The 12,870-nt window shown below is 41.9% G+C and overlaps 1 protein-coding gene across 5 annotated transcripts in view; it reads left to right on the forward strand.

Annotated features, from left to right (window-relative positions):
* The window catches only part of TPCN1 (two pore segment channel 1), a 186,044-nt gene extending 182,005 nt beyond the window's left edge, over positions 1-4,039 (forward strand). For all 5 annotated transcript variants that reach the window (XM_077461259.1, XM_077461260.1, XM_077461256.1 and 2 more), the window contains one exon: positions 2,989-4,039. In XM_077461259.1, the coding sequence (XP_077317385.1) occupies positions 2,989-3,087 (99 nt within the window). In that variant the 3' untranslated portion in view covers positions 3,088-4,039. The remainder of the gene's footprint in view (positions 1-2,988) is intronic.
* The last annotated feature ends 8,831 nt before the right edge of the window (positions 4,040-12,870 follow it).

The following is a 12,870-nucleotide window of genomic DNA, read 5'->3' on the forward strand; positions in this document are numbered from 1 at the left end:
TAGGGGATAGTTTTATAACATTTTTATTAATATTTTTTTTTTTTTACTAGAAATGGCGGTGATCAGCAATTTTTTTTTTTTTTTGTCAAATAACTTTTTATTAGTTTAAAGTGAAACATTACACGTCAAACACTTCGGTACAGCATTGGGGGAGCGAAAGAAAGAGAACAGAAAAATTACAGGGGAGAACATACCATAAAAGCATATTGGCCTACATAGTATAGCCACCTGGAGCAGGTACAAGCCAGGCCAGGTAGAGCTATTCACAGACAGCATGTTCTGCAACACATGTAAGACAGGGATAAAGTCCAACCAATAATAAACCAATCCTCAAGACTCAACCGCCAGTCAAGAGTGGCAATCCGAGGATACATGTGTCGACTAATAGTGTAAGATACTTATAATACACTTTAACCCAATCAAACACCCCCCCTCGGGGGGGGGGAGTTTGGAAGAGTGATAGGTATAAGAGAAAGGAAGAAGGGAAAAAGAGAAAAAAAAAAGAGAAGAAAGGGATACCAAAGGATAGAAAGAAAGGTAGAGAGGAAAAGGAGGGGGTAGGGGTGGGTAGTCATCCGAAAACTTCCGCTTGCCTGTCAGGGTCGATCGCCCTTAAGATTCCAGGGATTCCAGACTACGTCATGCGCTTCCAGCCGGTCCTGTATCCTGGTGGTCATCCTCTCCATAAGCTCCACATCTCTAATGCGGGCGTATAATGCGTCCGGGGTAGGGGGGTGCGTTTTTTTCCAGTGGAGTGCAACAAGACACCTCGCTGCGGTCAAGATATGGCGGGATTATTTCTGTAGGGATTTGGACAGTTTGGGGAAAGGGACTCCCAGTAAAAAGTGCTTTGGGTTCAAGTCCAGGGGTTGGTCCAGGACACTGGCCAAGAGCGTACGGACTTCCGTCCAGAAAGGGACTATACGAGGGCATTGCCAGTATATATGCAAGAGGGTGCCCTTATGCCCCACACAGCGCCAGCACCGGTCTGTTGTAGAAGGATACATAGCGTGCAGGACATCCGGGGTCATGTACCAGAAGAACAATATTTTGTATGCATTCTCCCGGTAGAGCGTACACATGGAGCTCTTGGATGCCTGTGACCAAATCACCCGCCATTGCTCCTCCGTGAACACTTCACCCAGAGCCTCCTCCCATTTAAGCATATATGCATGTTTGCCGTTAAGACCCATAGGAAAGGCGTTAATTATTTTATAAATATCGATCAGCAATTTTTATTGTGACTGCGACATTATGGCGGACACATCGGACATTTTTGGGACCATTGTCATTTATACAGCAATCAGTGCTATTTAAATGCACTGATTCCTGTGTAAATTACACTGGCAGTGAAGGAGTTAACCACTAGGGGGCAGTGTAGGGGTTGTGTGTGACATTATGTGTTTTTTTTATTTATTGTGGGGGGGCGTGGCCTGGTATTTGATGCCACTGATCGTCTTTCCCTATAAAAGGGAACAGACGATCGGTGACAGCCACACTAGGAAGCACGGGGGGAGGTTTTTTTTACACAGACCTCTCCTCGTTCTTCAGCTCTGTGACCCGATCGCAGGACACCAGCACCGATCGGGTCCGCTGGTCCCACAGTCACGGAGCTCAGGACCGGGTCGGGAGCGCGCTGCTCACATACAGGTACGTGATTGTGCCCAGCCATACCATTCTGCCAACGTATATCGGCGTGAGGCGATCCTTAAGCAGTTAAGTTTTAACAGGTAGATATTCAGGCCTTAGCTGAATTCAGCTTCAATCGTAAGGTACAGTATGCTCTTGCAAACACACCTGTTGGTTTTGTGAGCTGTTAGTCTTGCATTGACTGTGTTGCCCACCCCTCAGGTGCACTGCTTTTGGGCAACGACCCAATGTACATCATGTGTCCCTCGGTGTACTCCAGGAAAATTATTTTACAGTAAGTCGAAAATCCTATTTTTTTTATCACCTTTTCAATTCCAAAGATTTATATTTTAAAGTATTTGTGGTTTCCCTATTGGCAGACCACACAGGGGTAATGTTTGTGTCCAGTTTACAGAAGCCCCTATTTATTAGAACAATGCAGCTATTGTGTACTTGTGTGATACTGAGTGGGCTGGTTCTAGCCTTTTTGTTTTCCTAAACCCATGCATTACTACTCTACAGCAAGACATTTTGGCAGAAGACAATCCTTTGAAGAAATAACATTGAGAATACATATTCATTAAAAAAATGAATGCAATTCCAGTTCAGCTTTTCTCCTATGTGGCAATATTACTGTATGTGCCATTGTTTATTACATCTGAATGTAAAATGCAGTACTTGTAAACATATACAGTCTGTCATTCACAGCATCGGGAAATCAGAGTTTTGTATGCAGTTTGTTCTCATTAAAAATGCATGCAAGTGCAGGTGAAGACCACTGGTATGAATAAAATCTGAAGCTTTCAACAGATTTACCTGACTAAAGAAAACATTTTTGCAATTGTTATTGTGTGGGCATTAACATAATAAGCTAATAAAGAATATATACAAGTAGCACAAAACCACTGAACTTTCTGTTGAATGCTTCTCCGTTAAAGCTCTGTATTAGGTAATACTGCCACATCGCCTTTTCTTCTCTGCCATTGCTGGTGCTGGGAATTTGGTAATGTCCTGGACTAAACTATTCTTCTAATCTAGACTAATCCCAAACTAGTCATCAACAAAGTCTCCCATGGTAAACACAAAAATCTTTTATTGAATTACAGAAAATAGCCAACACTGATCAGTGTCATAGCACTTTTAGAAAAAGTGTGCTGCGATAACTGAAACCTGGCTTGTTAACCAGTACCTTTCTGTGCATAGCCAACACAAATGTTTAGTTCAAGTGTGCCCCAGTTTTCAATTGCTACATTAACTAGATTCTATTCATATAATGATTTTTTTCCCAAAGCCCATATTTATAATCTATCAACAAGTCAAGCATGAATCCTAACATTGCTGTTACTTCTGCTTCCTCAGGAATGGTACCAAGAACATGCCCGGTCACTGGCAAGGAAAGTTGTGGAGTTGCAGCCTACGCAGGGAGTGCTTCGACCTCGTTCCAGTACTGTTAACTAAGCACGTTCTACACCTACTACTTGTATGACTATGCAATTTTAACTGTGCTCTGAGCGCTAGTTACAAAAAAGCTAAGCCAGGAGTGTGCGAAGAGACATGCCTCCAGTGGCAGCATTCCCCTCTTGTATGTTTGAAGAATCATTGAAGGCTAACTCCACCAACTCACCTATTGCACCATGTTACACCTACATTTAAAATGTAACATGTGAATAGGACCCCCCAACCCCCAGTGACGGCATGCCAGGGATTCTCCTCCCCTAAGCTGCTATCACAATGGGTATGCAGGGGTTCGTCCCGCAAACCCAAGTAAATTAAAGTCCCATCTGCCTCCGTGCCAGACTTTTAGTTCTTAATGGAGCATAAGTGTGGTAATCCTCTTACTCTTAGTCCTTTGACAAACCCTCCAGCTCTTCAACTGAAAACTCGTACCTTGGGACAGACAGGAAGTTGGAGGAAGAGTCTGCAGGGGTCTGCCACTGATCTCAGGTGCAATGTTTTGCAGGCTCCTCTGCAACAAAATAATACACTTATTTTTTTCTTGCAAATAATTATGTACATGTCTTTCTAAAAGGTGAACTTAGCCTTTAAGTTGTCCAAGAAGATCATTTGAAGGACAAATTAACAAACATAATTCAGTATGAATTATAATTATGACTTATAAAGGGTTTATATGGACAGAGTAAATTATTGCTAGCTTTACAAACTGCTCACATACTTTGATTTGATTGGTAGATTTTACTTTGCTGTCATAATCCTACAAAATACATGGACCCTTTATAGCACAAGGGCATTCCCCCACTGAAGACAATCAGACCTAGCCTTGTGTGCTCCTGTGTTGGTCCCCACCCCAAACTCAATATGTAGTTCTCTTCAGCAGTGAGATGAAGCACGTCTATATACAGATGACTATATTTGTAACATATTAATAAATTTCTTTTATATTAACTTTTAATCTGTCATTTCAATTTATTTGGTTCATGAAACACAATCGGTTTGTGGGCTGGCAGTTTAGTTTATAATTAGAAGCATTTATCAGTAAATCCTGCTGTTGTGTATGAAAATCACAAATTTTGGGTTGTCCCCAGGAAAGTAATAGAGGGGAAATCTTCCAATGAGTACACTAGTTCTAGTGACCTTGGCTTTGGGAGAGGAAGTAAAGGGAAGTCTTTCCAAAAAAAATAACGGATTATAACTCCCCTTTTATTTTATTCAAAATAGAATAAAAAATTCTGCTTTACTAGCTCCTTTATAATAATATAGCCAGGCGCAGGCATTTCTATCCTGTTTGGATCTCATATGACGTCCGCCCACTTCAGTATGTGCCCTGGGGCCGTACAGTGCTGCAATTTTTGTCCACAGGACACAATGGAACACAGATCGCTTTAACGGGTTGCTGTGTGCAGCCCTGGGTACCAAGTGGCCGCTGTGACCATGGCCAATCACAGCAGTCACATTATTCATAGCCATTGTGTACTATTATGAATGACCTCAGTGATTTGGTCACAGGGACAGTCATAGCAGACCTGTGCCATGTGATAGTTGCGGCCAATCACAACTATCACAATTATACATAATGGCATATGAATGGATGCAATCAACAGTGAAAATATGGTTGCTTATACAGTGATCATTGCTGTAAAAAATAAATCATAGTGTAAAAAAACTAAAATAAATCCTGATCAGCTCCCCCAGAGCAATACATTGTCACTATGGTATAACAATATGTAAAAGAAATTGTAGAAACAAGTAAAAGAAAAATGATTAAAAAAAAAAATATATATATATATATATATGATCACAAATGTCTTCATTTTCCAAAAATCTGTGACCATAAATTTCAACTTCCAAAAAACTAAATACCTTGGGGTGTCTACTTTCCAAAAGGGGTTATTTGGGGGTATTAATACTGTCCTGGCATTTTAGGGCCTCAATAAATGATAGGTCGTCGGTAAATCAGGATTAATCAACTTTAAAATATACCATAGATTATAGAATCTATAACTTTCACACAGAGTAAATAATATACACTAATATGGTTTATTTTTTACCAAAGAAATGCTGCAGAATACATTTTGGTATAAATTTATTAAGAAAGATTTATTTGCCAATTTTTGTAATACAACCTAAGAAAAAAAAATATTTTTTTTGTCAATTTTCTGTATTTTCTTTTTTGTTTATATAGCAAAAAAAACTGTGGTCATTAAATACTACCATAAGAAAGCTCTATCGGTGTCAAAAAAATAAATAAAATTTGTGTTGCATGACTGAATAATTGGCATTCAAAGTGTGACAGTTCTAAAATCTTAAAGTTGGCCTGGGCAGGAAGGGGGTGAAAGTTTTATGGTATTGAAAAGATTAAAGTTACATTTATTGAGAAATAACATTCCAAAATGCAGTCAGTGTCAAAAGTCACTATTGCATACAGTGGGTTCTACTGCATACTGGGGAGGGGGAATTTAGTAAGACTGAAGCAGCCAGAACCTGGAATAGCTGCGCACAGTAACTATTGCAGCTTCTAACTTCAGCTTTTTCAGTTGAGCTTTGAAAATCTAATCTAGAGGTTGATTGGTTGCCTTGCACAGCTGCTCCAGTCTTAGTAAATTCCCCTCACTGTATTTTGTAGAATAGAACCCATAGGTATCCCCATGAAATTTAAGCAGTGGTGGTTAAAGGGAAAATTAACTCTGGGAGCTGTCTCCAAAAAGGCAGGCAGAAGGCAAAGGACTAGTCACTAATATTTGCAGTTGTCTCCCTGTGGTTGTTCTTTTTCCCACTGCTAACTTACCCTGCCTTGTTCTGTACTGTGCAACACAATTTAAAAAAATCATGGCAGCACCTTTTTTGTGTTTTTTTTTTTTTTTTTACTAGCATAGAGCAGCTCGTTAAAAAAACACAACATGCTGGAACACACAAAAAAGAGAGCCCTTAGATGTACCTCCTGGTGTGAATGATCCCTCAGACTGGGATTTTGTGCCCTGGGATCATGTGCAATTCTAAAGGGTGCCGTGGCTGGAAAAGGGTTGGAAAACATTGGTTTGGGCTACCATATCAAGCTGTGTTTAAGTGCCCATGGGGTTAAAGTGAAAATTGTAAAAGTATAGTTTATATTTCTTATTCATGCAGCAAAATTACCATGGGTCATATGCATCTACCTTCAGGTGATTGGACACTGGAAAACACAGAAGGCTGCAGATACTTCTCACTATATAATCCTTACCAGCTAGCAAGTTTTGCTAGTGTCCTTGAGTAATGGATCTTTTTTTTCTAAAATAAACTTGGCTCTTTTGTATGGAGGTTTTTTTCTCTGATGATTCTTCTATCAAACTCCCTGGCTGAGCCCTGTCCCTAAGGACCCCTATGAGGGTATGCTCATCATGAGGAACAAAGTCAAGCTTGGGCCTGACCCCCTGAATATATCTGTGTGGATTCAATTATAATATGAACCTATAGAGGCAGACCTATAGAGTACATTTTTGTCTCAGCTCAGGAAAGCCAAGGATTCCCATAGCAATTTTGGGCATACCTTGTTGGTGTTGTTTTTTTTTTTGTTTGTTTTTTTTTTCCTCTTTTGCAAAGTATTTTGGACAAGGAGACTAAGTCTTCTAAGCCTTCTACCTCTGTAGAGGGTAAGCACTGCTATCAGTCCAGGCCCGTGTAAAAGCACTCCTCTACGTGAAGTATTTTCCCTAAATATTCAGCTCAAGGTGGAGGGATGATTTCTAACATTCAAAGACCATTGGCAAACCCACATGTTAGACAAATGGGTTCACAAATTGGTGGCCTTGGGATACAAAATAAAGTTTCACACAGTTTTTTTTTGCCTCTAACCTGCCCCACTCTCCAGCAGATATCAGTAGGAGAGGAGAATTATGCGTTTTCAGCCTAGCCATGGCGGCTCAGGTGTTTACTGAGATGGTGGCAGTCTTGGCCACCTTGAGGTTGAGAGGGATACCATTTATGGGGTACCAGAATGACCTTCTGTTGTATGCAGTCTTGCACTACAAAGGAGTTCAGGTTGATTTTAAATTACAAGATGTACTCTCACTGATTCCCTCACATCACCTAGATTACCTTGGGCTAGTTTTGGATACCAACCAGGCCAAGGTGCTCCTTCCATAAGAAAAACAACAGGTTCGGGTTCTACTGCGTGCTTGCAAGTGGTCATCTATATGCCACTGCATTCCAGTTTTTGGCCCCATGGTAGCGACCTTTGAAATAATTCCTTATGCCAAATAACACACCAGAAAGTTAGAGCACAAGATTTTTTCACAGTGGAACAGGTCTCCTTTTTCTCTGGACAGGGTATCCAAGGAAGACAGGGTTTCCAACTAAGTCATCTTTAGAGAGTGTATAGGCTGTTTTCATCAAGATCAAAATATGGCCACAACAGCTGTATTGCAATATAAAAAGATTTACATTCTCTAGGCTATAATTATATGGTATGCCTGGTGGCCTGAGTAACGTCCAATACAAAAGGAAGCTGAATTATCACTTGTATATCACGTATATCTATCCAGTAGAAAGATATGTGTTATGTAAGAGATATTTCAGCTTCACTTTGTATTGGAAATTATTCAGGCCAGGCATACTATGCCCATATAAATATAGCCTAGAGAATGTACATGTTTTGATATTGCATGGGTGACCTTAAAATTATGCCCCCCCCGAAAAAAGTTCTCCCATGAGTCACACCATGCTTAAAGCAGAATTCCTGCCTAATGCGAACTAGCCTTAAATACACCCCTTCCACGCTACTTATGCTGAATAACCTTTGTAAGAAAAAATGGTATACTTGCCTGTTTACTGCATGCTCCAGTCTGGACATGTGATCCCCTCAGTCAGCATAGGCTGCAGGGGAGAGGGCTCGACCCATGGCTAGGAAGTCTGGGAGAAGTGATCCCATGTTACAGCTGTTGTTGCCGATCCATCGTCTCCCCTGCAGCTGCTGCTGACAAACACAGGAGCCAGATCATGTGATCGGACCAGAGCAGGCTGAAAATAGGCAAGTATACGCGTTTACACATGCAACACATTCACTGCTATAGTTTAATTCAAAATTTAGTAGTATGACATCAATGCTGTTAGAGCCATTTAGAACAATACAACAAGCATCGGTGTCTTTAAATAGAAATTCTTTCTTTTCACCAGCAGGTGGTGATAAGGATTTATGCTGTAGAATTGTGTAACTAGGCACCGATGTGAGGTCTTTCTCTGTGCCTTGTCTGGAATATTCATGCATTCTGTAATATGGGCGGAACGCCACATAGTCTTGGAAACAGTCCTAGTACCACTAGTTTCTGAGCTTCTCTACTAAGAAGCCATACATTAATGGGGAAAAAATGAGTAGGACCTGTAGACTAACAAGGACGTTTGTATCTAATAATATGGTATTACATAAGAATGTTTCTGAGATGGAAACAAAGGGTGGGGTGCTTCAGGCTGATGGAATAATTTATTTTTGACGGTGCTGTTTAACAAGAATTTTATATGCAAATATGTTTCTGAATGGTTTCAGCTTTTTTTAATCGAAGGAAGCACAATTTTCTACTTGTGCTTTGGAAATTGTAGCGCAACTTTGTGCTTTTTTTCTTCCATAAGGAAATATGTTCTACAGCAGCACTGTCTCTTTAACCAATATCTCATCACATGAAAGGATTTAAATATGGGTCTGGCCTGTTCTGAAAACGTACTATGTACAAAGTCAGCTGTTTCCTGTTTATGAACACAGTTCTACACCCTTCATTGTACTGGATTAGCCGTTATGTGAACCGAGAAAGAAGCATATTTTTTCCTGTCTTGAGATCCAGTATTTTACCAGCTGCTAGTTACATTACTTGTATGTCCCTGCATATTTGGTGAATTGGCCCCAGTCACTGACACAGGGATTTTAGTTGTACTAAATGTGCAATTGAAAATAATTGGCCAAAAAATGTGCTTCCAAATCTGCACTTTTGAAAAAAAAAAGTGTAAGGGTGGACCCTTATAGGACACATACAGAACACAAGTGGTATATGATTTCTTGTATCCATGATTGCAACACTAAGAGCAGTTACATAAAACTTGCTAAATTTCCTTTCATCCATGCTCTCTGGCCTGATTCAGAATTCTATGCTTTGTCGCATGGTGCATTGTAATTAGGAAGCCGGTTATTTTTGAATGAACTGTCAACACACTACAACAGACTTAAAGTGGATGTAAACCCGGTTCATGAAAGTTGACCTAAGCTCTGTAGTGTTTTCTTATCTCACCAAAGCCCTAAGTCCTGTGTCTTTCTGCTTCTGTTATCAGCATGATAACTTCTAACAAGTTTTCAGACAACTGAGATAAAACCAGCCTAAAATTTGTGTATGGGTGGGTGCTATAAATAGATTAGCAGAGAGCTGGTCTATTCACAGAACAGCTCTGCACATTCCTTTCTTCCTTCCTTTGCCTATGTGGAGGGGTGCCTTTCCTCCAATCAGCTGTCACACGGTGTATGCCAAGAACCTACACCAAGTGCTAAGTAGGAAGAAAAAAATCTCTAACACAATGTTCACTTTCTAAAGAATATAGCAAACTGAAGACAGCAGATATGCATGTAAAACATATGTAGGGAGATTTGTTTCCTCTCTGTGTATCATCTGAGGTTTTTCACTTCACTGGGTATGTGTGAGGTTTTACATCCACTTTAAACACATGTGCATCTTTTTTTTTCCCCAATGTGTTGAGCGCAAAGCTGTGGGTCCCTTGTGATGTGTAGGAATTTACATTGGGGTGCCATTTAAAATGAACAAGGTTTGCACATTATTGTACTTTGCAGTAACATAGACAGTATACCAGAACATTACCAATACACACTAGAATTTTTATACTAAAGGAGTGCAGATTGCTCACTCAATGAGTGTCAGGCAGCACAGTGGTGTAGTGGTTAGCACTCTTGCCTAGCAGTAAAAAGGGTTGCTGGTTCAAATCCCAACCATGACACTACCTGCCTGGAGTTTGCATGTTCTCCCTGTGCCTGTGTGTGCCTCCCACACTCCAATGACATGCAGGGAAGTTAATTGGCTTCTGTCTAAAATTGGCCCTAGTATATGAATGGGGACCTTGTATTGTGGGCTCCTTGAGGGCAGGGACCGATGTGAGTGTGCAATGTACAGGGATAGGGACAATTGTAGAAATTCACTCAGGTTGAACTGGATGGACTGGTGTCTTTATTCAACCTTACTATGTAACTCTAAATAAAGTGTTTTTACTTTTCAAAGTAACACTAAAACTTGGCAGGCAGGTTTTGCGTCATCTCTGGGGCTTCTCTTTCACTCTGTAGGTCAGGGGTGTCCAAACTTTTTTCAAAGAAGGCCAGATTTGATGAAGTTAACATATGTGAGGGCCGACCATTTTGCCTGACATTCTTTGAACCATTAAAATTAAATTTGGTCGAATTCAGTCATTCGAGCGCTAATACACCGCCCAACAAGAATTCTCTTGCCTTTTGTCACGCTCGTTCCCGACACACAGGTGAATGCTCTGCTCTTTAGGGGTACCGTTAATTCTTAATGGTACCCCACACATTGGAAAATGTGGGGTGCTTTTGGTGCAGTGCAATTTAAAAAGAAAAAAGCTTGGGGACTTCTTTCCCTGCATTTTTGTGGGTAGGGAAGCCCATTGAAATGAATGGGCTGCCGTACACGCAGCACATAGCCACACAGATGTGAACCGAGGGCTTGTTGGAGGGGCAGTAAAACCACATGGTTAAGCTGTTTTTACCACTCCCAACTTCTCCCTTTAGCTGCGGAGGGAGTAGCTGGGGGTGTACACATGCTGTGACTGCAGCTGGAGGTATGCCCAGGGTCTGCACTGCAACTAACCCACAACTGTGTGGATTGCACAGTTGCGGTATAGTGATGCTGTATTTACGGGCCTAAAACAGGTGGTGAGGAGGCAACATAATGCCTTTTTACCGCCTTTCAAATGCCTCTGAAAAGCGATCTGTGTATGGATTGCTTTTCAGATTAGCAGCAGTCCTGGCTGCTATCACACACACAAGCCCTACAAAAGCAGTTCCTATGGTACAAGAAGGGGGGGGTCTGGATTAAAAGTAACATACACACACGCATGCACACACACACAGACAAATGCGCACACACAGACACATGCATACACATACATACATACAGACACGTGCATGCATATACATGCACACACACACAGACATACAGACACATGCACACACATACATACAGACACACGTACATAGAGACACATGCATACACGTACATACAGACACAGGCATACACATACATACATGCACACACATACAGACACATGCACATACATACAGACATCCATACAGACACATGCGCACGCACACACATACATAGACACATGCATACAGACATACATGCGCACACATACAGACACATACGCACACACACACACAAGACTAAAGCCCTTTTAAAACTAATCTAGCTTGTAGCACAGTACTGTACCTTTCCAGCTTCCTCATTCCCTCATTCAGCCGGGTACTACACTGTAGAGGGGAGCAGAGAGCACAGCAAACTTCCCTGCACTTTACTTTCACTTTTGAAGCCGACGGAGCTTCTCACAGTGCAGAGGATCGGGCCCATCTGACAGCCCTGATCCCACGGCACACCAGGCAGGCCGTTCAAAACCGGACCACTGGCCGCTATTGGCCCGTGGGCCGGACTTTGGACATGCCTGCTGTAGGTGATTTTGTCAGTGTCTCTCTGCCCCCTCTCCTTCGGGCCTCCTTCCTTTTGTGGTCCCTGCCTGGGTGCAGTGGCCCCCATGGAATCTCATGAGCACATTTCGCCGCCTCCTGTAGGGTTGGTCCCTCGGGATCGTTAAACACGCTGTCAGTAGTCCTGGAGTCGTTTGTCAACCAGGTGGATGCAGTATTCGGCCACAAGCCCTGCCATCACCCTCATCCTTGGGCCCAAGTTGGGCTACGCTGCTGGGGGCTCTTCATTTGCTGCAGATCCCAATGATGCATCTCCGGTAGCCTCCGATGATGACGGGTCCTCTGCCTCTGTTGCACAGGAGAGGGCATTGGTCTCAGCTATCACTACTGTGTTCACCATTGCTGGGTCAGCGTTGTGAGCGGTTTTGGACATGGCCCTGGTGTCCCAGACACTAACCGAATGGGCCAAGGGTCTACGACAGAAATATACATATACATACATAGGCGTACACGTAGACAGTCAGGTACCCCAAGCATATCTGGAGTTGGTGGACCAGGTTGGTCCAGGGAATACAATACATATGTGATCCATCCCTGGATGCAGCTTCGCTTCTCTCTAATCTCCCCCATTTTGGAGGTAGTGCTTCTGCAAGTCCTGTGGCTAAAATATTGTTCTGCTAACCAGACTTCGAAGGCTGCTCCTACCTTTTCAGGGTGACCACTTATTTGGAACTACAACATCATTCGGAACCTTACGGGGGGGGCAAGAGAACCTTCCTCCCTTAAAGGGTAACTCCAATTTCGTGGGGGGGGGGGATAGCAAATAAAGAAAAAAGAATATAGCACATATAACTGCGACACTAATCATATTGTAATTTAATGTTATTAAAACTTTCCTTTTCAATCTGCAGCCACTGTAGTTTTCTGAGAATGCATTGCAAAATGGCTACATAGAGTTGTTCTGTACAGAGTGTGTACTGACCACTCCCCAAAAACATAATTTCCTGCTTGTGCGATTGGCTCACCAATTTTCCCAGAAGTCTGCCTAAGATACAAGTCAGATTTCAGGTATCCCTTGCAACAAAAATGTAATTTCTCTTATATTA

Source organism: Lithobates pipiens, unplaced genomic scaffold (genome assembly GCF_037356315.1).
Source record: "Lithobates pipiens isolate NorthernLeopardFrog02 unplaced genomic scaffold, aLitPip1_a1.2 Scaffold_3, whole genome shotgun sequence".
Lineage (NCBI taxonomy): Eukaryota > Metazoa > Chordata > Amphibia > Anura > Ranidae > Lithobates > Lithobates pipiens.